This window comes from Phyllopteryx taeniolatus, chromosome 19 (assembly GCF_024500385.1).
Source record: "Phyllopteryx taeniolatus isolate TA_2022b chromosome 19, UOR_Ptae_1.2, whole genome shotgun sequence".
NCBI classification, from domain to species: domain Eukaryota; kingdom Metazoa; phylum Chordata; class Actinopteri; order Syngnathiformes; family Syngnathidae; genus Phyllopteryx; species Phyllopteryx taeniolatus.
The window spans coordinates 4,728,344-4,755,382 of record NC_084520.1 but is presented as its reverse complement, the minus strand read 5'-3'; the positions used below and the strand labels follow the sequence as shown (position 1 = coordinate 4,755,382).

The following is a 27,039-nucleotide window of genomic DNA, read 5'->3' as shown; positions in this document are numbered from 1 at the left end:
CTCGAGGTGGCATACTAGAATGAAAGTGTACAACTTTTTCATAACCTCTAGGGGGCGGTAGCATAGTGGAATGAAAGTCTACAGCTTTTTCATGACGTCTAGATGGTGGCATACTTTTATAAAATGTGAAAGTCCTTTTAATGTTATCCTATACCTATGTATAATGCGCACTATTGACAATTTTCTGGGGTTAAAAATGTGCATTATACACGAGAAATTACGGTAATAAGGAGACTCGCCTATAATTATCTGATTAGTTTACAGATGTTAATGTTAAATGTATTACGCGACGGAACGATGTTGAGGATTATGTCACAACACAGAATGAATTAACTTAAAAAAATATTGAAAAATATATATAGAACAGAAAAATATTGTACTTAATATTTTCTTGGAGGATGCATTTGGGATTAGCCTTTGAAGTTGGTAATAGTGAAAAATTAAGTGAAACAGACAATGATTTTGGTCAATTCTATTCCAGAATGAGAGTGCTTAAAGAGGATGCTATTCATGTGGCACAGCTTGAAGCAGGTATCTGGTGCAGGTCGAGAGGCCTGGCTCAAGTTGGAGGCCAGAACAAAAAAGCAAAGAAATGAGGCTAATTTAATTTGAATCTTAAATTTGTACACCAACATGTACTTGTACGGTGTAAATGTTTTTCTGCGTGACAATCTTTTATTTTTATTTTGCGTTATTGTACTCTTCAGTCTTCCAAATTGCTTAATTGATGTTAAAATCCCCACAATCTTTTTTTTGTCACCTTTGTCATGCCTATATTTATATATATATATATATATATATATATATATATATATATATATATATATATATATATATATATATATATATAGTTTTCACCTTTGTTAACTATCCAAATACTTTATTCAAATCTAACTGAGCATCTAAGAGGTGTTTGAATGGATTGGTACAGAGTTTCGATGTTACTCTTTGGTAGGTAAACAAATAAGAGCTTTCAAACTCTTCTCACCTATTGCCATGCGCTATGGGGAATGACTGAAAAGAATGAGATTGCTGTAGCGGGAATTGTTTTTTACCAGCATGGCCATTCTGAGCTGCTACTCCCTGCCACTACTACAGTATTAAATGCCTCAGGGCAGTTGGGTGAAGAGTTCTGGAGAGAGCTCCATCAGTATAGGAGCAGTCTTCTAGTACAGGAATGGGTCCTTTGAGTTTCCAAGGCATACTATCTCTGGTAAAGTTGACTGTACATTGTGCATAAGTTTATTCGATCAGTTTCAGAAGTTGTCTTACTCCCTTTGAATTGGAAAAGATCATCAAGACTTTGCCATGCAGTGGCGAAAGAGGAGGCAGCTCGCCAACAAACTAATGTAGGTTGATCAATAAATGTCACTGTCAGATACAACAATTTTGCAGATTTGAATATTTATAAGTAACTTTCAGGACTCAGACTTTCTCCGCCTGTGCAAAGCCGCAGAACAGTACGAGTGGTCGGACTCGCTGTCTAAATCCCCAATCCCTATTTGCATTGACAGTAACAAATGACTAGTGAATCACAATCGAAACTTTACTCTATTTACTATTCCGAAATAAAGAAATGTCATTGTACAACAACTGAAAAATCCAATTTGATTATTTGAAAACTATCTATAGCCCCCTGGTTAAGTTCTGGTCACTTTTCTTTGGTTCGCAGAACACCAGAAATCATGCATGACACATTTTTCCCTTCAAAAAAAGCTGTTGCTAAAACACTTCTTTTTTATTCAAAATGGCTAACTTTAACCAGGATCCCTTGCCACATCGTGGCCGTGGTCTGTTTTGCACCCATGTAAATCCATGCTGGCTGGTAACATTTGCTTCAACTAAGCCAGCTAGTTAGCCTAGCTGCTAGTACCTGGCTACTGCCTGTCAATCATCTGCCATGATGTGTTGAATGAATTTTGCATACCTTTATCCAATTCATCTGCAACAGTCGCAGTCATGAACATCTGTGCAGTTCTTCGGGCCCGGCAAATCGGACGACTCGTTCCGCAGATATCGTCTCAGGGGAGATGGCTACGAGATTCTGTGATTTATGATAAGCTACTGTACAACTGTGCATATGTGCATGCACAGTACATCAAAACGGCAGCCGTAAAACAGAGGAAGTAAATGCGGTGGGCCAGCATCGTGTCATAGTGGTTTCTTTGATCCGTTTTCTTTCAAATACAAAAACTCTTGACTCCTTACTTATTTTTTTTCCGCATTCACGAATGAACTCAATTTAACGATGTATTCGTAGTACTAGCATGTACAACCTTTGACATGATGGGTGTTGCTACATCTACATTTGTGTATTTCTTGCGAACAGAATGGTGGACGAGTGTTTAGCATGTCAGCCTCACAGGTCTAAGATTTAGAGGTTTGAATCTTATGTCTAGACCTCCTGTGTGGAGTTTGTATGTTCTCATTCTGCTTGTATGGGTTTACTGAGTACTGAGCTTCCTCCCACATTCCAAAAACACCCATGATAGCTAAATTGAAAACTAAAATTGTCAATAGGTGTGAATGTGAGTCTAAATGGTGTTTGTCACTCAGTCAGCTCTGATTGGCTTCAGCTCACCTGCAACCCAGGATAAGGAGTATAGAAAATGGATGGATTTAATTTTTTTTTTTGTATTGACCATAGCACAAATGAAGCACATTGCTTTGTTTTTAGCATTGTGGAATTGAGACAGCTGGGACATACCGTAAATTCTCGTGTATAATGCATATTTTCTACCCCACAAAATTGTCACAAGTCAATAGTGCGCATTATACATGGGTATGGGAGAAAATGAAAAAGACTTCCACATTTTATCAATGTATGCCACCATCTAGAGCTTATGAAAAAGCTGTACACTTTCGTTCCACTATGCCACCGCCCCCTAGAGGTTATGAAATTTTTTTACACTTTCATTCTAGTATGCCACCTAGAGGTTATGAAAAAGGTGTAGACTACACTTTCATTCCAATATGACAAGGGTACACATGACTGGATGTATGGTACAATTGTGCTGATAAGTTTACGCACCCTGGGAGAATTTGTGAACTATAGTTTTTTAAAATTGTTATTATTATTTTTTTTGATTACGTCTGATGACTGAACAACATCCATCATTAATTTCTTTATGGTTATGTTTTGTTTAAAGATAATGCTTTTCTGAAATGCTTCACAGTTTAATTTGAATCTCATTAAAATAAAATCAATTGTTTCGCCTGGTCCTTCGTGTTTTATTAAAATAATTGTAGACATCTTACAAATCCTGCCTGGGTAATCAAACATATGAGCACAACTGTGTGTTTTCTCATTTACTAAATAAAAATAGGGCTGTAAATTTCAAAATACGAGCAAGTAAATAAAAATAAAGTATTGTGTGTTCAAATAAGGTGTTTAACTTCAGAATAACCCTTTGAAAAAACTAACAAAATACAGCTAATACTTCATGTTTTGAGCATCCATAGAAGCAAAATCATCCATCCATCCATTTTCTGAGCCGCTTCTCCTCATTAGGGTCGCGGGCGTGCTGGAGCCTATCCCAGCTGTCATCGGGCAGGAGGCGGGGTACACCCTGAACTGGTTGCCAGCCAATCGCAGGGCACATACAAACAAACAACCATTCGCACTCACAGTCACATCTACGGGCAATTTAGAGTCACCAATTAATGCATGTTTTTGGGATGTGGGAGGAAACCGGAGCGCCCGGAGAAAACCCACGCAGGCACGGGGAGAACATGCAAACTCCAAACAGGCGGGGCCAGGGATTGAACCCGGGTCCTCAGAACTATGAGGCTGACGCTCTAACCAGTCGGCCACCGTGCCGCCTGAAGCAAAATCACGCATTGTAAAAATGCATTATACATGGGTAGAAGGGTTTTCCAGAATTTTGAGGTCAACTTTGGGGGTGCGCATTATGCATTATACATGAGAAATTACGGTATTCTTCTGATTTTGATGGAGAAGTTAGTATAATATTTTCAATGTGCATTACCTTCTCCAACAAGAAGTGAAATGTATTATCGCTGTAAACTTACAGTATGAGCACCCAATGTAATTACTATATTTTGTGAACACCGAAATTGTTAGCTTTGACTAGAGAATTTACACATGCAGTACTGTGAGTTGGAATATAAAAACATAAACTCAGAAAAATGTCTTGCTCAGTAACTACAGATGTGTATGTAGCTCTGGCTTCCACCGAAATACTGAACAGGAAAAGTGGTAAGGAAAACAAGAGCCCTAAAGACGAGTGTGTTTGTTGGCACAAAATCATATATCAGAATTATTTAAAAGTACAACGTTGTGTTCCATGATTTTACCTCTGGCAAATATTGGTATCTTCGAGGATGCTCTTAACGCATTCAGTGCCATGGACTGCTTTAGAAGTTAAATATCCATGTTAACTGGGAGGGCTGGCGCTGAATGAGTTAAGAGACTATGCTTTTTAGTTTGTGTTCTCTTCAGCATTTTGTTATCTAAGATGTTCTAATCATGTTCTCTGTTATTAAGCAGTTTAGGGGATTTCCATAAAGTTGTTCATAAAAGTACCATATTTTCCGTACTATAAGTCGCTCCGGAATATAAGTCGCACCAGCCAAAAAATGCATAATAAAGAAGGAAAAAACCTATATAAGTCGCACTGGAGTATAATATATCCTTTCATCTTGAAAGGCAATTTAAAATAAAAATAGAATAGAGACCAACAAGCTGAATAGGTGTACGGTATGCTAACGTAACACATTCAGCTCACGTTACATGACACATAAACAACGAACTGAGAACGTGCCTGGTATGTTAACGTAACATTAACAGTTATTTAGATATCTATAGCATCAAGAACATGCTAACAAGTTTACCAAACCATCAGTGTCACTCCAAATCACTAAATCCAATGAAATCTTCATCCTCTGTGTCACTTCTAAACAACTCCGCCAACTCCGGAGCGGATGATGCGCGCTTCCTCTTCAACGTTGCTTTCGTCAGACTCATCGTAAGGTGCAGTTCCAATTCAAGCACCCATGTGCGAACTCGTTCCTCTAGCTGTGGCCACCTAGCTTTTCGCCCGCGATTAGCTTTTTTTGTTTTCTTCCTTTCAGTAAGAGTAACCTACGCTTTTCGCCAGTTTCTCGGTCACTCCAAACTTTCTGTCTGCTGCTCGATTACTGTTTTCGGCTGCATATTTCCCTACTTTCAGCTTGTAATCTGCAGAATATGATTTTATTTTCAATGCCATTTTTGTTCAGTCCTTCTCAGTTGTTTTTATAAGTTACTGCTAATGTTTAAATGATACATTTTCAGAGGTACAGAAGTAGCAGGTACAGATACACAGGTCTAGAGCGCCCTCTTGCGGTTGTCAGTGTGAAAATAACGTGAAATTATTATAATAATGTGTTAATAATTTTACATATAAGTCGCTCCGGAGTATAAATCGCACCCCCTGCCAAACTATGAAAAATACGGTATGTGACAATAACGTCCCTTATTTACACTGACCAGCCACAACATTATGCCCACTTGCACAATATAAGGTTATACTATAGCATCAAAATACAATACATGTCTTCTATGCTCAATACTCTTATCAAATTATTTGCCCTTACAAAGATGAGAATATTGAGTTTTGATTAACAGTGTGAGAGAGGTATTAATTTAACAATATATTTTTGTGATTGTCGTATTCAGTGAAGGAGAACTGTGCTGAATCATAATGTGAACTCTAATATTTTGCTTACCTCAATTAGTTACATGAGAGTAAAAAATATTAACTCTCAGTATGATGCAGTACTAGTTGTCTAGTAGTTGTCTTAAAAGGCAGAATATTTGTCATTTTTAATGTTTCGGTTGGTTGTCATGTTTTGTTTTTGTGCAAAAGTGGTCATTACGTAGTATAATCCAGGATTTTTTTTCTTTGAAAAATCGGAAGCTTCTTGGTATCTTGGTTTATGCACAGTACTTTGTTACATTCTGTTAAAAGTAATGTCTATGTATGGAACGACAAAGTTTGAAAATAAATGTTTGTAGTTTTTTGATCGACTTGTTCGGCATATTGAAATATAATAATATAACTTGTTGCTGAAAACATTTGACTACTTTCAGCAGCACGTTTGTGTCGTTTATTGTCCGTCCATCCATCCATCCATTTTCTACCGCTTATCCGAGGTCGGGTCGCGGGGGCAGTAGCTTTAGCAGGGACGCCCAGACTTCCCTCTCCCGAGCCACTTCATCCAGCTCTTCCTGGGGGATCTCGAGGCGTTCCCAGGCCAGCCGAAGGACGTAGTCTCTCCAGCGTGTCCTGGGTCGTCCCCAGGGTCTCCTTCCGGTGGGATGTGCCCGGAACACCTCACCAGGGAGGCGCCCGGGAGGCATCCGAACCAGATTCCCCAGCCACCTCATCTGGTCCATTATTGTCCGGCAGCGGGCAATTCAGAGCTGACACTCCTATATGTGCGGAGAAAATAATAATTGCAAATTACGGTCACCCTTTTACTTTTGAAACTAAACTTTTGCAGTAAAAATAGCATGCCAAAAGGAAAAATGGACACACTTTCAGACTTAATGCTCAGTGTTGTTTCGCTGTAGATTTAATGAAACCGACAGGCCAGCAGAGTGGTCACAGCAAATCCATGACAGTGACTCCAGTGTCATTTAAGAATCAATAAAGCAAAGGCAGCAGGATGAGTGCAGGAGTGTGAAAGTGTGCGTGTAGTGTTGTGTGTGGGGCCATTTGGTTTCTTTTTGCGATTGTCAGCAGAATGGGGTGTTTAATGCGAAAGGACCCACCTCTCCATCTCTGACATGCACACTCTCAAGCACAATGATGTCCTAAAACCACACAGACACACACGCAGTGGAAGTGCTCAGAGTCCTCCATGACCAGCTAATGGGTCATTTGTTCTCTCTTGCTTTGTGTCCATCTCACTTCACACATATCAACCCCAACACCCACTTCATCCGCATTTTGTACCTCCTGGTCCTCCAACTCAGTCACTATCCAAAACCATCAAGTTAAACGTATACCAATAATTAAACTATGGCATTCCAAAACATCACATACAGTACAAACAGCAAATATTTTTAAGTCTATGCAAAAGTCTAGCTTTGGTGTTTTCGTTACATGTTTCACACCAGTCATTTGACATAGTTAAACAATAAAACGTTGTTGCTCAAGTGATTATGCAGAAAGTTGATACCGACATGGAAAGGTCACCCTACTGACACATCATAATGAATCATCAACCTCAGATTATGACCCTCATAATGCAACCTTAAACTCAGATGATTTTCATGAGGTGAATGGTTAAGCAAGTTGACAAAAGTAAAAGAAATGGAAGATTTGAACCAGCAGCTGCTGGTCTCTTACTGTCACATTTAAGTTTGTCGGCATTCAGACATTCACTTGTTGAAATTATGACTTTTGTTGTGTAATTTAATGAGTCATTGCTATTTTTGTTTCTTTTCAGTGTGGCCGTACTACGCATCTGTCTAGTTGCAGTAATGCAATGTCAGTTCACGAAGTGATGACTTTTTCTTAATGTTCTTGGCCAGCATCCAGCATTTTTCACCGCTATTTCCTTGGTTGCTGTTCTGTGTGTAAGGTCCGACATAGCAACAGAGGTGAAACACTCTCAGTTTTAGTGGGCCGGTGTTGTTCACGGACATTTGTGTTGAAATAAATTGTTGACGTTGTAACACAAGTACTTACTTTAATGGGCCAAGCCGCAACAGCAATGTGAACTCTCACTTTGGTCACAGCAATGTCCCACTTAGGCGAGGTCTGTGTAAAAAAGGGACTGGCAGATAAATCCTGGCTCCACTGTTTCGCCTATGATGCTCCAATTAACCCGGAATGCAGTGTGAAAACTAGAGCCTGTGGGAGAGAGAGGGGTAACAGTGTGCCAGAGTAAACCCAACTTCCTTAATGGAACTAATTTGTTACACTTTTTATTATATTGTGTTTTATCGACATCGGACCATGATGTTGGTCCTAAAAAAAATAATAATTTGTGTTAACAGTACCTGCAGAGGGTGGTCAATCTGAGGCAGTGGCTCCTCATAATGATAAGGATAATTAATTCAGATATTGCTGGAATTCAAATTTAAGGAAACTTGACAGGTTTCTTTTTTTATTGGGCAGTTTGTTTCATGTGTATTACTCAACAATCATTTTTGCTTTATAGTCTGCAGTGTATAATTTTAGCCAGAGTTAGCTAAAGCTCAAATTTGAGGCACTTACAAAGTGCATTAATCCAGGTTTTGCTGAATTCATTTACCACAATTCTAATTGGGTAACAACCACAATGACTGTTGCACACACACACACACACACACACACAGTGTTAGCAGACAAAGAGGAGTGCATTTTTACACACACGCACACAAATATGCGCAGGCAACCATTAATTCCACCACTCGCCCATTAGTCTTGCATTGTTCCCCTCCACCACTGACACAAGCTGATAATGCTAGCTTAGGTTATTCTCAGATCAGCAGTTTTGACACTGACCGAGGTTGTATAGAATGTTTACGTAGCCTTTTTGAAAGTATAATTCTATGGAGGAAATTTCTATGGCTCCTCTAACTTATTTTGTTTTCAAGCAAATTCAGCTCCAGTTTATGATTGCAAGTAAAATTGACTAAATGCCTAATTAGAGTTAGGGCGTGTTTATATGCAATGCACAGTTATTAAAATTAAACAAATCTGGTAAGTGTCTTTTTTTTTGGTATTTACAAAGAGCAGTTTTTTTATTTTTTTTATTTAAAAGAGCTGTTAAATCTTAGCTGAGCTCCTACATTTTTCACATCCTAAACAAAATTAATGAAACTAATACATGAAATCACTGCTTCGGCAATAAGTAAGCATGCCATCTTGTGCCATGTGACGATGTACTGCTGCTGCTCAAACTAGTTCATTAACATTTCATTGGTCGTGCCTTCTATCTCCAATTTGTTGTTTTCATTTTACTCATGTACTACTGTCAGGTTATACCGACAGTTTTAACAAATATCAAATAGTGCTTTTTTGAAAAATGCAAACACTCCCTTTAAATAATGCAACTCTGTTGGAGACAGTAGCCAAACAGTAAAAACAAAACATACTGTAAAGCCCAGGCGGAACACGTGATATTCCTGTCCTCTCTTATTAGTAAAGTAGTTAGTTCGTAAATCATTTTCAAACTCTTCAGTTTCATTTCCAAATGTTTGTATTGTAAGGTACTTTTTTAAGGCCGTGGCCAGCCTTATAAACAGTCGAGAGGTTCTAGGTTCAATGATCAGCACAGGCCCTCCTGTGCAAAGTTTGCATGTTCTCTCCCATGTTGCATGAACTTTGGCTTTCTCCCACATTCTAAAAACATGCATGGAAGGTGGATTGAGTGACCAATGAGGACAAGCGGTGTAGAAAACGAATGGATGAAAAATGCTGTTGATGACGAAAACGACATACTTTTGCGAAGCTGTAAAACTTTGGGAAACCAAGGTTTAGTGGGTCATGTTTTCAACAAATGATTAAAATTAATATTTAGATTTTTTATATTTGAAGCCCCGTGCTCTGCTGTGATGTTTTCAGCAAACTAGTGAAGGACTAAAAGCGACTTCAGGGTGCACCAGTGGTTCATCCCACAGAGATGATTCCTCTGTCAAGGTTAGTTGTTTCAAAAGGCTGCCCTCCTATTGTGGACATTTATTGCTGGAGCTAAAAATGGACAAACAGTTGCAATGGAAACTGCGCCTTACTATGTTTTATGAAGCCAAGTGTCTTGATGCTGTTATTGTTCACTGTACCACTAACCCGTGAAATAGAGTTCGCCTTACCAGAGATGGCAGCTTACCGCTCACCCATTGTACCTTGAGGCATTCGGATGTTTACAAAAAGACAGAGGTGGAGTGAAATTCAAGAGAAATCCAATGTACACACACATGCACACATGTATACAGCATTGTCTTTGTTACATGTAGCCACAGTGGGACTCATTACATTTTCATGTAACATCATCTCATTCCATTCCCTGCCTCCCTTTTGTCACTCCAGGTGTTTACAGCAAATCTGATTCCTGAAATATTTCAAGGGTTAATTGTTTCTCATGCCAAGAGTTTCACGCTCACTCCTCATCCCTCTCCATCTTCACATCTGAACCTCTTCTCTCATTCACTTCCTCTCCATTTCACTTTCAATTACCTAACTGCCACCGCTAGGCATGTAAGAAGGGAGAATAAAACACATGCAACTAGGAAAACCCACACAGGGCCTCGTGTAAGATGCAAGAGGCGCTTCATCCATTTATGCATGCCTCATTTAAGTGTTCCTATTGTATGCATCCCCTAGGAGAATGTATGCAGATGAACTGGTGGTGGCAGCGGTTGTGGTATATGAGAGTTCATGCAAACACACACTCACAATGTCACACAAGGCGAGCACAAATTCCTATGTAGCCAACATTTTGCTGAGGCTATGGTCTTCCTCGTGTGCAGAGAGACATAAAGATCAGTGGCCATAACGCACAGCCAAGCATACTGGAGTATATGGCCACAATCAAGCGTTTATATGGACCTGGCACAATAAATGCTTGTGGGAACTGAAACCGCCATTCTGTGTACTGTGGGTCTTCAGAGAGTAAGCACAGTCAACCACAAAGTTAGATTAACATGAAACTACTTAAAATAAACCCAACGAAAAGACCCCAAAAGAGTGAATTGTACAAGTAATTGCATTTGAGTTCTCACCAATATCGATACAGGATGATGCAATTTCGTCTCGCACCACTTGTGATGAAAATGTCTTATTTCAAACAAGTATTGTTGAAAAACATAAAACAACAACTTTTCTTGAACAAGGCATACGATACGTTTTGCTCAAAAGTAACACATTTTAGGAACCAGCATGACACTACAATATCTAAAGTACTCACCATTGTGTTGCTTTTAAATGGAGGAGGCCAAGTTGAAGTGGTTGATGTAGATTTGTGCTTCTCAAATGTTTCACACAAAGTATCACCACCAAAAATACTTGGATCTCCAAGTACTACCAGAATGACCAACATTAAAATACAGTGGCATCATAGTCAGTGTTGTCAACAAGGAGGCAGTAAAAAAAAAATAAAAAACGTATATTTAATATTATTATAAGCCATTGTAACATAATACATAGTTTTAACATAAACAGTTCTTTTGTGTTGGCCGATATCCAGCTTTTGAAGGCCAGGCTCACCGCGGCTTGCACTGGCAGCGGACTCCTGTGTGGCCGTAGCCAAACTCGAACGACCACCAAATAACTCTGTTTTCTTGTGTGGGCACCACTTCCTCCAGGGATTTCTTTTTTTAATCCCTCAACTTCTCAGCACCACGTTTTTCGTTTTTTCTTGTCCATCTTAATTCTGATCCGGCTGACTCTGTATCTACAGGTTCTAGTACCGTTAGCTGAAGAGTGATTGGCAGGTGATAGTCAGCCACAACAGCCTGGGGAAATGGGTGGGACATAATGGGTGAGACATTGGCTGAGCCAATCAAATTACAGCCACGTGTGATTTGATTGGCTCAGCAGAGACAGTAGGCCGACAGCCATAGCACTAGACTTTTTGTTTGTTCGTTTTTTCCCCCCTTTCTGTTTTACTTGCTGCTTCGTTTTGTCTGCCAGTCTGCCCTTGGCCTCTGCTGCGGACTAATTTGGGACTCTGTTACTATTAAATTCACAAGATGTCATGTCCCTTCTCGGTTTGCGCTTCGAATGCAGTGACACTGACTATATACTGTGAGTATGTGAACGGTTGTCTCCATGTGCTCTGCAGCCAATCGGTGAAGTACAGACCCTGGTCAGCATGAACATTAAAAGATAGATGGATGGATTCGATAAAACTGTCACTAGTTAATGACTATGGGAAAACGAGGGATGAATACAGTAGATAATCCCTGATATATGTACAAAACGCCATTTTTAGAATTTAAAGTTGGCCTCACATTGAATGACACGGCCAAACGCGACTGAACTGGACAATCCGGGAAAAAAATACAGTTGGTCACTCACACCTGCAGACCAGGGCCCTCATTTATCAAAGAGTTCATTGGTATGACTGAAATTTAAGAATTGTGCACATACAAAAAAATCGGTACTTATCAAATGTGCATGTACCTGTCACACGCACACCAGTAGGTGTCTTAATAAATTCTACCTGTTCTAAACTGGCACACACGCACGTCAAGCCTCCTTTGCATTGTGAAATGAAAGAAGTGAAAATGTAACCAGGCTGTAATTTAACTTAATTGGTTACAGAAACAAACCGAAAAATGCTGTTTGGAACAATTATTGCAGCGTGTTACTAACAATAAGAAAAAAAATGACATGGACGGTGGGAGAATTTAACCGCTGCTGTTAATTCTATGGAATATACAGCTTGGTGGGAGTAGTGCCGCTTAAATCTGACGGAATCCAGACAGGTTTTGTATTTATTGACATTGATTTATGTATTTACCATCGATCAGGAAACAAGAGGTCAAATAAGATGGTGAGTAACAATAGTAGTAGTAGTAGTAGTGTCACTAAATGTTGTTAGGTTAAAAAAAGAAAAGTCAAACAGGAGTCTCATCAGTGGCCAGCATCAGCCAGCAGCATGTAGATATAGTATCTGAACATAAAAAGGCGCATTACTTGAAGTGAAGGGGTTTCCAATTAAATTAGATGAAATCTATGACATTAGTGCGGGTGGGGAAGTTGTGATCCCATCATTAAAAGCTGACATCCTCTGAGCTGAACGCTCATCAATACTGTAAAAGAAAAAACAGGCTCCATTGTCAACCATCCACCCTTAAGGAAGTTTCACTGGTCTTTATCCTCCTAATTACTAATCGAGAAGTAGTGCCCCAGCTGCACTATAACAACCATTTTTCCCCCTTAAAGCAAATTACTTTTCCTATTCATCGCAAACCAGCGGGATTTAGTGTATGACATGATTGATTTTTATATTGTAGTTTTACATCCTTGTTACCTTTTGTCTTAATACATTTTCTTAAATCAACACAACCTGATTATCATATTACTTTTAATTATCTTTGAATGCTTTTTGTATTTCTTGATGTTACTGTTTCTACCAAGATCCAATTTTTTTTCTCTTTGAATTACATGTTGTCAGTTATTCCTTTCTCTTTCGATTATGTGGCGATATGAGGCAAATCACTTCCCATGTTGCAACTCAGTGACCGTGTTTAACACGCCGATCTCCTATGTGCACTGACATTTGAGAGCTTCCATTAATATTTGCTACATGCGGTTTAGTAAAGTTTGTGCTGAGATACTTGCAGGCGCCACAACCATTTGTCTTGCCCTGCCAGAATATTTTGTCAGGCTGGAGTGCTCGGACACCTACTGGGGAAATGATGCAAACATGGCTTTGAGTTGATGGGAAGGATAGAAGGGGATGGAGAGTTAATTGGATTTTTGCTTTTTTTAATTTCGTTTTAAACACAATGTTAAGCCAACTGGACATAGTGTATCTAATGAAGATTTGTTCTTTGTTTGCCTGTGATGCATTGCATGTATACATTATCCATAATTGTGTTCTAAAATAATAAAACAGTTTCCCAAAATAACAGAAGAGTTCAATCACAAAAGCAGTCTCCACTTTTCATGAATTGATTGCAATTATTTTTATTTTTTTAATTTCTGGTTCCAGATTAAAGTGAAATAAACTTTTTTTTTAATTAGGATATTATAATTTGACATACATTAAGCAATTAAGAAGCTCTGCATGTGTTAAAACAGAATACAATGATTTGCAAATCATGTTCAACCTATATTTAATTGACTACACTACAAAGACAAGATATTTAATGTTCAAACTGATAAACTTTGTTGTTTTAGCAAATAATCATTAACTTGAAATTTTATGGCTGCAACACGTTCCAAAAAAGCTGGGACAGGGTCATGTTTACCACTGTGATACATCACCTTTTCTTTTAACAACATTCAATAAACGTTTGGGAACTGAGGATACTAATTGTTGAAGCTTTGTAGGTGGAATTCTTTCCCATTCTCGCTTGATGTACAGCTTCAGATGTTCAACAGTCTGGGATCTCCGTTGTCGTATTTTACGCTTCATAATGCGCCACGCATTTTCAATGGGAGACAGGTATGGACTGCAGCCAGGCCAGTCGAGTACCCACTCTTTTACTACGAAGCCACGCTGTTGTAACACGTGCAGAATGTGGTTTGGCATGGTCTTGCTGAAATAAGCAGGGGTGTCCATGAAAAAGATGTTGCTTGGATGGCAGCATATGTTTCTCCAAAACCTGTATGTACCTTTCAGGATTTATGGTGCCTTCACAGATGTGTAAGTTACCCATGCCATTGGCACTAACACAGCCCCATAACATCACAGATGCTGGCTTTTGAACTTTGCGTCCATAACAGTCCTGATGGTTCTTTTCCTCTTTGGCCCAGAGGACACGACGTCTACAATTTCCAAAAACAATTTGAAATGTGGGCTTGTCGGACCACACAACAGTTTTCCACTTTCCATCAGTCCATCTTAGATGAGCTCGGGTCCAGTGAAGACGGCGGCGTTTCTGGGTGTTGTTGATAAATGGCTTTTGCTTTGCATAGTAGAGTTTCAAGTTGCACTTACGGATGTAGCACCGAACTGTATTTACTGAAATTGGTTTTCTGAAGTGTTCCTGAGCCTATGTGGTGATATCATTTACACATTGATGTCGGTTTTTGACGCAGTGCCGCCTGAGGGATCGAAGGTCACGGGCATTCAATGTTGGTTTTCAGCGTTGCCGCTTACATGCAGTGATTTCTCCAGATTCTCTGAACCTTTTGATATTATTATGGGCCCGAGATGATGAAACCCCTAAATTCCTTGCTATTGTACGTTGAGGAACATTGTCCTTAAACTGTTTGACTATTTTCTCACGCACTTGTTCACAAAGAGTTGAACCTCGCCCCATCTTTGCTTGTGAATGACTGAGCAATTCAGGGAAGCTCCTTTTATACCCAATCATGGCACGCACCTGTTCCCAATTAGCCTGTTCACCTGTGAGATGTTCCAAACAGGTGTTTGATGAGCATTCCTCAACTGTCTCAGTCTTTTTTGCCACTTGTCCCAGCTTTTTTGGAACGTCTTGCAGCCATAAAATTCTACGTTAATGATTATTTGCTAAAAACAATAAAGTTTATCAGTTTGAACATTAAATATCTTGTCTTTGTAGTGTATTCAATTAAATATAGGTTGAACATGATATGCAAAACATTGTATTCTGTTTTTATTTATGTTTAACACAATGTCCCAACTTCATTGGCGTTGTATTTTACACTAATTTTCAAGCACAATGGAAGCTATAAAAGCTGTGAGTTGACAATAAATAATGGGCAAAGAAATGTTTGAGAAAGTACGTGACGTTCGTGATGACATGACAGTATGTATGAGCTTGTGATTGACCTAAATGGAGATGACGTTAGCTCCATCAAAATGTGTATTGCACTTGGAAGTTTCTGAAATTAAACCTTTTTTCCTAATGAGTTTTGCATTGTAGTTTTTTGTAGTTTTGCAGGGTTGGGAAATGCACCACTGAACAATGCCAAGATAGGCAGTATGCTAGGGGATTTGGCTCTATTTTTGTCTAAATGGCACATTACGGCTTTTGCGTTTGAACTCTTCAACATTTTTCAAATTTATTTATTATTCATTATTATCATCTCTTCTCGAAAAAGGCTTATCTTTTCATGAAAAGTTGAAATTTATTAAAAAGTAGGGATTGATGAATGAAAAGCTCTTCCAAAAGGGAATAAATGGCAAAATAACTTAAAATAATCATAATTTATTGCACGTTTTACAAACACTCCCTTTTGCACTTAGGCAGTACTTGGACTCAATTTTCAAATTCGGTCTCATCTTCCACTATCTCTTCAGCTCCTACTCACTGTGTGATAGGACACATGAGGCTGATGTAATTTGATTGGAAGTATTAAAGTTGATTTGATTAAACGTAGGTCAAATTACAGGCTGGTTAATGTAATCAGGCCCAGTCACCTGGCGGGCAGACCCTCGACGAGTCTCTCTCTCTTGCTCTCTCTCTCTCTCTCTCTCTCTCACACACACACACACACAATAATAAATAGACTTAACCCAATCATGTTCCTTGAGCGACTGCACAACTTGGCAGTTGCTCACGTACAGTGGGTACGGAAAGTTTTCAAACCCCCTTAAATTTTTCACTCTTTGTTATATTGCAGCCATTTGTTAAAATTATTTTTAAAAGTAATTTTTTTTTCCTCATTAATGTACAAACAGTACCCCACATTGACAGAAATGTTTTTTGTAAACTTGGCCAGATCTGTGCCTTGCCATAATTCTGTCTCTGAGCTCTTCAGGCACTTCCTTTGACCTCATGATTCTCATTTGCTCTGACATGCACTGTGAGCTGTAAGGTCTTATATAGACAGATGTGTGGCTTTCCTAATCAAGTCCAATCAGTATAATCAAACACAGCTGGACAGCTCGAGTTAAATATATGAGTGTCACAGCAAAGGGTTTGAATACTTATGGCTGTGTGATATTTCAGTTTTTCTTTTTTAATAAATCTGCAAACATGTCAACAATTCAATGTTTTTTTTCCTGTCGATATGAGGTGCTGTGTGTACATTAATGTGGAAAAGAATGAACTTAAAATGATTTTAGCCAATGGCTGCAATATAAAAAAGAGTGACAAATTTAAGGGGGTCTGAATACTTTCCGTACCCACTGTAAATAAGCGCAGTGACATCACTCGCTTCTACTCAGTGATGTCTGACATCATTCCATGTGGTCAGTTATAATGACTGCTGGTTTAATTTGATTTCAAACCTATGGCCCTAATCTAGTTATTTGTCCTCCCACTATTCATTAGAGACCATTGTAGCCACAACAGGTGTTGAGGTGCCTTTAATTACACAGATGACAGATGTGGCTCAGTGCAGACAATGGCAATTGTTGTAGATTTTAGATGTCAGACGATGCTAAGAAATGCGGGCAAACGGCTCCCTTTTTTGTTTTGTTTTCCCCATTTATTATCTGGCTTAAATTTGCCTGGACTACCATTAATCGTACTACTCTCGTCGCTCGCATTCGTATCCATTCCGAAGATTACATTTTGATTGTGTTTTTTTACACAAGTTGCTTAGATAATATTCAATTCATAAAGATTGTTTACACAAGCACTCACAGCCACGTTTACCCTCAGTTCTTTACATCCACTAAGTTAATTTGTCTGGATACACATAGATACATAAATAGAACATTAAACGGGGTAAAGAATAGACAATGACAGCTGCTGGAGTAATGCAAATGTTACCTTTTAGACTGAATGTGTGAATGGCCGAAAAAAAATCCCAAAACAATTCTAATCTTTACTGTTATGTTCTGTTAAATACTAGCATGGATTTGTGGTTAGTCAGGTGTTCAATCAATGTAAACACAGCGATGATGTGATATGGGTCACTTGAAAGTGGATTTGTAGATGTTTCATGTATTCAACCTCACATAGTTAGGTCTGCAAACCTTATTCATCAAGTGTCTGTTGCTGTTCAGTGGTGGCAAGGACCCTTCGAAATGTTCTGATTTATGTTTTCCAGATTCCACCATGGTGGCCAGAGGAAGGGGGTAAAAAAAATAAAAACATTTTAAGCAGACAGTCTCTCTGACAAATTCTTTACTCTTAAATACTGTCATCTTTTGTGTTCTTCCAGTTTCTTTACCACTCATTTACATTTTTTTATATTGTCTTGAGTTACTTCTAGTAATACTTCTACTGTCCACTTTTTTCCTAGTTTCATCTTCTCATGTATTTTTTGTTTTGTTTTGCAAGCTTTAAAAAATAGTTAAATTTTACTGTATTATTCCTGTCACTTTTTTATTAGTTTTTTTAAAATCTTTTAACATTTGGTGCTAGTTAAGATGAAAGAGAGAAGATTATCAATAAGCTTTTGACTGCTGGAACAAGGCTAGTTTTACACACAGGTAAACTGAAGGCAACACAAATCAAACTTTGAATTGTTTTACTCAAAACACTAATTCTCTCTATACTGGATATCTCAGTCTCTCTCTCTGTCTCTCGCTCTCTCTCTCTCTCTCTCTCTCTCTCGCCCTCTCTCCCTCCCTCCCTCCCTCCCTCCCTCCCTCCCTCCCTCCCTCCCTCCCTCCCTCACAATAAGAGCAACGCATTAGATTAATGCCAGCCATTTAAGAAATGATCACATTCACACAATTGCCGCCATCTTGTCCTCGCTATATACATTTTCAATCAGAATTGGCCTCGCCTCGCCATTACACCTAACTAATTACCATGGTACAGCAGCAGCAAGAGGTACCACATTCTGTTCTTCCTCTCTTTGTCTCAGCCAGTGGAACCAACAACATAAGAAATACATCTAGTAAAAACTGCTGTCTCCATTTTTTGGTATATTTTTTGGCTTGCACAATTCTAGTAACATTTTGTATAATTCTTTTTCATGCTCAATGGTCATCATGACATTCCACCTTTGCAGATATTACTGACCCACTGTGGAATTCACTACGCACTTGCCATCCACTAAAATAACTCAAATGAACGCGAACTAGAGCTCTACTGATCGAGGAGTTTCCTGATATTTACTTAGATTTTAGCGCTTCAGCCATTGCACATACTGTTGCATATTATCAGTAGATTTTGTGGATAGTTTCTTTGTCTTTTATTTAAAGCTCAATGATTACATCAGTTAGATCTTGCAAAACTAAACTGTGCAGGACGCAGTACATGTTCAGTCAAAAAACTGTGAACGCTCCTCGCTCTCTCTCGGTCTAAATGATGGCACCAAACTTTGACTCTCTCTGATAGTTAAACTGGTTCTCTCTTTCTCTTCTTGTGCTTGTCTTCAGGCTCTTCACTCCGACCAGTCGGCTGTACATGGAGACCCCCAGCTGGGCAGGTTGGTGTGTATGTTCATACCTCGACTTCTGTTGCACACGATCTTCCAAATCTTATCCCACCTCTAGTGGGTTTGTTGATGCATGCATCCAGACAGCCACTAGCTACCCAGGTGAATGTGTGTGTGCGCGTGTGTGTGCACAGCCAGCTGTCTTTTGAAGTGTGTGTATGCGCAGAGTGAGAATGTGCTGACTGCAGTGCTTTGGGTTCTGGGCATGCCCACTCTTAGGGGCTATAAATCCTGAGCGCAGTGCTCTGACTATGTCAGCAGTCCAGCCAATGAATGGATATTAAACGCCACAAAAAAAAGCCTCTTTAATTCTGCTGCTGCCTGTGCTGTTGGACATGTTCTCTCTCTCTCTCTCTCTCTCTCTCTCTCGCTCTCTCTCTCTCAATCTCTCGCTCTCATCCATCTATCCATTCACCTCTTTCTCTCGCCTAATGATGGAATGTCACTTTCTTTCCTGCCTTTTGGAGTGAAATGTGTTATTTCTCACCCGCAACACACTACTTCCACACACATAGTTTGATCATAAAATATTTATTATTATTTCAATTAGATTTGAGATTGTGAAGTGAGACCCGAGATGTAGGTGTGACCATCTGTTCTCGCGACACATCGATACAAATCTAATAGGAGAAGGAAAGATCAATCGCAACTAGCTTAGATCTGTGGAAATATACACAGTACATGCAGTTACTCTGCAGCACACCACTGTGGAAAATCTTTTTACTGTGCAGGAGGCTTTTTTTTTTTACCAGCATAGACAAGACACTGTACATGGCATGTTTCTAGCAAGCCTCAAACAATTTTATGACTATATTGCACTGTAATAAGTAAAACAACAAAAAGTTTGAAAATACATCTTTTACTTTACAGGGGAAAAAATATTTGTAGACTCACTCCACTCCTTCATTCGACTGGAAGCACTACATATTTCCGGAAAAGTCTGATAATCAACTTGAAAAAGAAGAGTGACAGGAATTCATAAAACACTTTTAGCACACACACGCGCATCCACACACACATCATCGTCCCTATCCATAATAGCAATTACAGCTCTGCCTGCTTTTGCCTCTATCGGTGTTCATCAACAGGCCTCCAGGCCCATCAAGGCTCTGACGCCCAATCACGCTGACATGGAACTAATTGAAAAGTAGTGCACTACTCAAAGTCAAGATCTTCATTAGAGAATTGCGGCTCCTTTGAAGATCCACAATGAGATGTGTTTTGATGATTATGGTGCAAGAGCTGTTTTGTGTCACAATGTGTTTGATGTGCATCATTGAATGGGAGCAATTCATTTACATCTATTTGTGTTATTTTGTTAATTTTCTGTGTGTGACAAGTGTGGTTTTATACCTGTTCCATATGAAAAGGGCCTTGAAAAAGTTTCTGTTGTGATTTGGTGCTATATAAATACTTTGAATTATTTGTTTTTCTCCCCAAAAGATTAAAGGGATGATGAAACAATAGCTGACCAACATCTCCCATAGATTGAGCAACAACACTCAGTTTAGGATTCTGCTTACTGGAAACACGCAGTCTGGTCATTCCTGTTATTCTTAATGTTAGTCACAGCTGGGTTCCTTAAACATTGTTTACATAGAAAACATTAAAAAACAAAACAAAACAAAAACATTGAAAAGAGTAATGACTAAACTACATAATAAAAAAGTCAATTGTTATGATTGTTTTGCCTAATATATTTTTTTTTTATATAAGAACAAAACATTAATATATACTTATTTCTTAATGTGTAACTTTTTTGATTGGAAAATGATAACCAGAGCAGCAAAGTTTCTTTCTGTCTCCTTCTGCCTCTGGGTGTGTTCTCACAAAACAGTGCTGCGGATTTTAGATTTTCCTTTCCCAGACATTACATTTTAGATGCAATTTCCTCTGTCAGAGTGGCCAGTCTATGGCTATAAATCAGGCGCTGTGGCTATTTGTATACATTTCCATTCTGTCTGCCCATTTTTTGCGCCACTAAACAGGAAAGCCTTAAAATACATATTGCATGAGCCATAATGTAGTTTTTGACAGTGCCACTTTTGGACCATTTCAAAGGTGCAAATCCATTATACTGGTTATGGTTACAAAAAGTACAAAATATTCTTATAAAGAGTTGTTAACTTTTCATTGAGTCACTTTATTTGGACGAGAGTATTTGAATATTTGAGAAAGAACACTGAGGGTTGACAACACTACGGTGGCCTGGAAGTGCAAAACAATATAACAAATTATGAAACACTTTTACATTTCAGAAAACAAATTAACAAAAGCCAAACACTTTTTTTATTGTTATTATTATATTATATTATTATTTTATTATTGTTATTATTATTATTATTATTATTATATTTGGGACGGACATCTCGTTACATCTGCATAGCCTACCCTTCCCGCGATGCAGGAGCCACAATCATGTTGAAGCGGGGCGGGTTTTGCTGCGAAAGGGTGTGGGATTTCTCAGAATGAAATGGGACAATTTTGCCAGGCCGAGCTTACCATACTTGAGGCAAAAAGGTGTACAAACATTGAGTGTTCCATTTGTTAGCCATAACTGTCATTACTTTTTATATTGCATGATAGTTATCATGTAAACGTTTCCCCACACTGTCAATTACTGTAACATTTTTAGGCAATCCTGTATCCCAAACGATCTTCCGCTTATAGCAAAATTCCCTCAATTAGGTTCTCAGTGAAAATTTAATTTTCTGCATATTACGTTGATTAAAACACTTTTAGCATGAGCTAAAATCCTCTGAATAGATAAAACAATTGATTTTGAGTAACCCCACTGTTTAGATTTGAGGAAAAGTGGTTGAAGATTAAATGATAGTTTGGATTAACTTGTTATTTTTAATGTGTTTTTCCCCTCAAAGTTTCACTGTTGATATCCAGTATCTGGTTAATTGCTTTTCTCTGGGCATTTGGGAATGGCTGTACTCAGTCTGAAGGGGTATTAAGATACTATATATATATATATATATATATTAGTGTTGCAACAATACATGTATCTGTATCAAATTGTTTGATATAGTGGTCACGGTTCGGTACGCACAATATCATTTTATATCAACCTCTGACGATGAAGAGCTGTGTTAAGATACTTTGCCTTACGCCTTATTGTTGAACGCAGATCCACTATGCTGCTCCTCCCGCCTTCATTCTGACCAAGGAAGGGTGCGTTCGTAAATTCCCCCTGACACCCAAAATATTAGCCCCGGAGCTCCAGTGAATGGAACTCTGAATGCTTCAGCATCCCAAGAGATTTTGGACAATCAAACAGTTTGGGGATTACCCCTTCCTGTTCCAACATGTCTGTGCACCGGTGCACAAAGCAAGGTCAATGAAAAAAACATGGATGAGAGAATTTGGTATGGATGAACTTGACTGGCCTGCAGAGTCCTGCCCTCAATTTGATAGAACACCTTTGGGTTGATTTCGAGTGGACGGTGAGACAGGCCTTCTCGTCCAACATCAGTGTGTGACCTCACAAATACACTTATGGAAGAATGGGCAAAATTTCCATGAACTCACTCCAAAATGTTGCTTAAAGCCTTCCCACAAATGTTGAAGTGGTTACAGGTGCGGAAGGTAGACCAACATCATGTTAAACCATATGAATTTAGAATGGGATATCACTTAAAATCATATGTGAGTTAAGGCAGGTGAGTGAATACTTTTGGCAATATATTTTAAATATATTCAAGCTTTTTTAACAGTGTTTGAAGAGTTTTAATCTGTTAATACTATGGTTGTCTCATTTTGGATGAAGGATTTTTTTTTCTCTAGCATTGTGTAAAATCAGACAGGTTAATGCTCACAACTCTCTACAACAGAGATTATAGTTGCCCTCAGAGGTTGAGGGACACTGCATTTACAGTAATTATTGATTTTAGGAATAATTAATGACTATTGTTGTGAAATTTATACTAAAATAATGTTTGTTAAATCAAACTTGCTTGGGTGTTGCATAGATGTATTTAAAAACTTGCATTTGTGTTCTTATAACATAATCACTGGTAAATGATCAGATTAAGATATTTTAAATATTATCCTTTACCATAAAAAGGCAAATCAGGCATTACATCAGAATGTAAATATATTATACTGCAGTATTGCAGTAATTTGCCAACACCACCATGTAGTTTGCCCACAAAATGGTTCCTGAAGATGTAGATTCAGAGACATGGTTACTTCTCGGATAAACAGTCTTGCTGATCAGCATGAAAAATGATACATCCATATTATACTGGGGAGGCATGATGGATGCCTGGTTAGCGCATCTGCCTCACAGTTCTGAGGACCCGGGTTCAAATCCGGCCCCGCCTGTGTGGAGTTTGCATGTTCTCCCCGTGCCTGCATGGAGTTTCTCTAGGTAATCCGGTTTCCTCCCACATCCCAAAAACATGCACAGTAGGTTAATTGGAGACCCTAAATTGCCCATAGGTGTGACTGTGAGTGCGAATGGTTGTTTGTTTATATGAGTCCTGCGATTGATTGGCAACCAGTTCAGGGTGTACCCCGCCTCTCGACCGCCGTTAGCTGGGATAGGCTCCAGCATACCCGCAACCCTGGTGAGGATAAGTGGTGTTGAAAATGGATAGATGGATAGATGGATGGATGTATTATACTGTAGATATACAGTATTCTTTCCTCCAATTCTGATTAAAGGAAATGTACCTCCCCAAAGTGTATTGTATTTTTCAGCAACTGACTTATATACGTTACTTGAATCTGTGGCTGTAAAAAGTTACAGTATAGCTTACTTCTACTACTGACAGCCACCCCTAAAATAAAACAAGTTGCAAAGCTTCCTCAAGCTTGTCATGTCTCAAAAACTTTCACAATGAAGTCTTTCCGTGTCCAAAGGTTAATTGAGACTGGTGTCGTTGCTCCAGCCAGATACTTAAGTTATCTTCTACACTTATGTAACTATTCTTACATATTTTCCGTCAGAGGCAGATGCTAAGATTATACAGGTTATTAAGATTATACAAAAGAGGTAAGGCAGACAGTCAGCACAATGACTATTGACTGATGTTTGATCCCTGAATGCACAAACTAACCCAACCTGTACCTATGACACTGATTGCTTGAGGCTGATTACTCTGTGTTGATTGCTTGATGCAGATTGCTGAAATTTGATGTCAGAGTCGTTTGTTAATGTTAGTAAAGCTGTGCTTGTTTCCTCCTCATTAAAAAGGCAAACTCGGCCTTAATGATGATAGTACAAAGCAGCCGGAGCGCCACCCTTACATTATTAACACAAATAAACACCATTTGGGGCCGTAGGGAAATGCAAATCACTGTGATTATTATTTAACTGACACATGCTCCCTCTTTCTGTTTTACACACGTGCATATGCATACATCTCAGATAGCTTCAGTTTAGTTATGTTATGTGTACGTACAAACCCCTAATGGCAAAAGAGTAAAAAGTAGACACTGGTTGTGCTCAGTGTGGATTTTATTGCCTTTTATTGTGAACACACAGCAACACAGACAGCTCGAGAGTTTAAATGTCTCCACTTCTCTTTATATTTGTTAAAGTGATGCCCAGTGCCTCGGAGCTGCTTTTAACACTTCCAGAAAGGCCATTACAATTAAAGCAGCACTGGCCAGAGCAAAGGGAAATGGAGACCGGTGTGATGAGAGTAAAAGAGGGATGTCAGCACAACGGGTAGCCAAGATGCTTTTAGCCCTTTCTTCAGGAGTAATGTCCAATTACTGCTGTGTTTGGGGTTCGCTGCCTCACATTGTCATCAGCACACACACATTAGGTTATGGCCCTCTGCAATGGGCTGATTGTCAGTTGCCATGTGTCACAATCAGCAAGCAGATCCCTGGGCCATCCAAAAGAGAGTTGCATTTCTCAATGAATATTCATTTTAATTTGCTGGTTGTAACAGCCTGTGCACCTCTTTGCGAGACAATGGATTTCAAACATTATACTGAATAAACCACAAACACTTACTCCAGTTGTTGGTCCAAGTTGTTTTGGATGTTTCCAGAAATGTTTTGTTTCTTTTTCCTGTTCAGTTGTATAAGCACTGATTCTGACCACCACGTGGTACCAGATATTAAACTTTCTGTCCTCTTGCAAATGTTTCCACCATCTGTAGATCCAGAATGCTAATGATAAAAAGAAAGCTAACAAGGCAACATGTTACCTTTCATCAGCTGTGCCTTGGTCTGTCATAAAAAATCCAAGAAACAGGTATGTTAAAACTCACCGGCTCCATCTGTGAATTTGTGTATGTTGTTAACCCACTTTTTGCAGGTGCAGTGAGGTGAAAAAGGGCTATAGATTAAGAAATCTAGTATCGTAACTTTGCTACAGCTGTGACAAGTTCACTATCTGGGCAAGCCACATTTCTACCAAACCAGATCCTCTTCCGATCGTCGTGTGACCGGTCGGTACCAGCAACTCATTCCTTCCTCCAACTTATACAGCAGGATCTCCTGTTTCAATACATAGCCTCACAGTATATTGAGAGCTAGGCTCTTTCATATAACATAAATGACTTCTGACCTCACAAATGCTCCTCAGAATGTATGTATCGCTGTCATCGCCACAGACACACTCAAAAATCTTAAGTCATCCCGAAAGAATGGATGCCATTACAGCTGGAAGGCAAGGACATATACTGTTGTCTATATTGTCCTCCACTTCCAGTACCCGAGGATTCCATGTCGCGGTCTGCCCTGTGAAGATGGAAGCCGGGAAGCGTGACGGTACAGCGTCGCAAAGCCAAGTCTCCGTAAACCACATGGCGGCGGAACGTCCGAAGTCTTTACTGGTTTTTATCAGAAGATGAAGCTCGTCCATTTTGTTGGGTAGGGAGCATATATTTGCGAGGTGGATCGACGGGAACGCCAATCTGTATCCTTTCTTGTGGAGCGTCACCTGGATACCGACTCGCTTCCCTCTGTGGCGTCGCCTCCACCTCCATGCGCCAAAGACCGCGGTCGCTCCTCCGGTGAATAACTTAGGGAAAAAAACTGAGCGGATTTGCGAAAGTTGGTGAAAGAATGTCCGGAGTAGCCTCCTTTATGCTTAGCAAGTCTCCCCTTGTGTAAGTGAGTCGTGTAATGTCTCCAAAGACGAACGAAAAATAAAAATAAAAAGAAATAAATATAATAATAATAAAACAACAATAACAACCTCAACAACAAAGAATACAACATTCAAAAGTTTACTTAAACACTTACGAAGATAGCCTTGTTATTGTCAAATGGCACCCTACCCAGGCAAAGGAATCAATCAGAATGAGAATCAGATCCAGAATCATCTTTATTTGCCAAGTATGTCCAAAAAAACCACACGGAATTTGTCTCCGGTAGTTGCAGCCGCTCTAGTACGACAACAGACAGTCAATTGACAGAGAACACTTTTGAGACATAAAGACATTGACAAAAAAAAAAGAAAAAGATCAAGAGTCTCGATTTAGCATTTTGAGAAAAGGTGACCAGCTATCTACGTATATGTAATTTATTTTTTCGTTCTGCTGATATTTTTTGTAACTCCATATATTCTATGATGAGATTTAGCCACTGATTGATGTTAATAGCTTGTTTCTTTTTGTAGTTTAATAGAATTGTTTTCTTAGCGGTAGCTAATGCGACAAGTAATGATTGTGAATATTTATTAGGGAGGTCGATTATGCTTAAGTCGCCAAGTATGCACAATCTTGGGGAAAGTGGAGTCCTGAAATTCAAAATGTAAGAGAGTTTTTGTGTAACCGAAGACCAAAAGCATTCAATTGGTGTGCATTCCCATATAGCATGAAAATAGGTGTCTGGGGTATGTTTGGTGCATTGCGCGCACATATTACATGGAGAGAAGCCCATTTTATGCATAGTGTACTGAGTAAAGTGTGTTGTTTGGAGCACTTTATATTGTATAAGATGTAGATTTATGTTTTTTGTCATTCAAAACGTATTGTTACAAATCTATATCCAGTAGCCATGATCAGTGGACATGGAAAGGTCTTCTTTCCATTTGGTGATTGGTAAGTGCATTGATTTAGTCCATGAAATGAATTTATAAAATTTTGAGAGATTTCGTTTATTTTGCGGGAGAAGCTTCACTATTTGCTTG

At 39.0% G+C, this 27,039-nt stretch overlaps 1 protein-coding gene across 3 annotated transcripts in view; it reads left to right on the top strand.

The window, feature by feature from the left end:
- rbfox3a (RNA binding fox-1 homolog 3a) overlaps positions 1-27,039 on the top strand; it is a 585,838-nt gene that overhangs the window by 240,496 nt on the left and 318,303 nt on the right. For all 3 annotated transcript variants that reach the window (XM_061755993.1, XM_061755991.1, XM_061755992.1), the window contains one exon: positions 18,877-18,926. In XM_061755993.1, coding sequence (XP_061611977.1) covers positions 18,905-18,926 — 22 coding nt within the window. In that variant the 5' untranslated portion in view covers positions 18,877-18,904. The remainder of the gene's footprint in view (positions 1-18,876; positions 18,927-27,039) is intronic.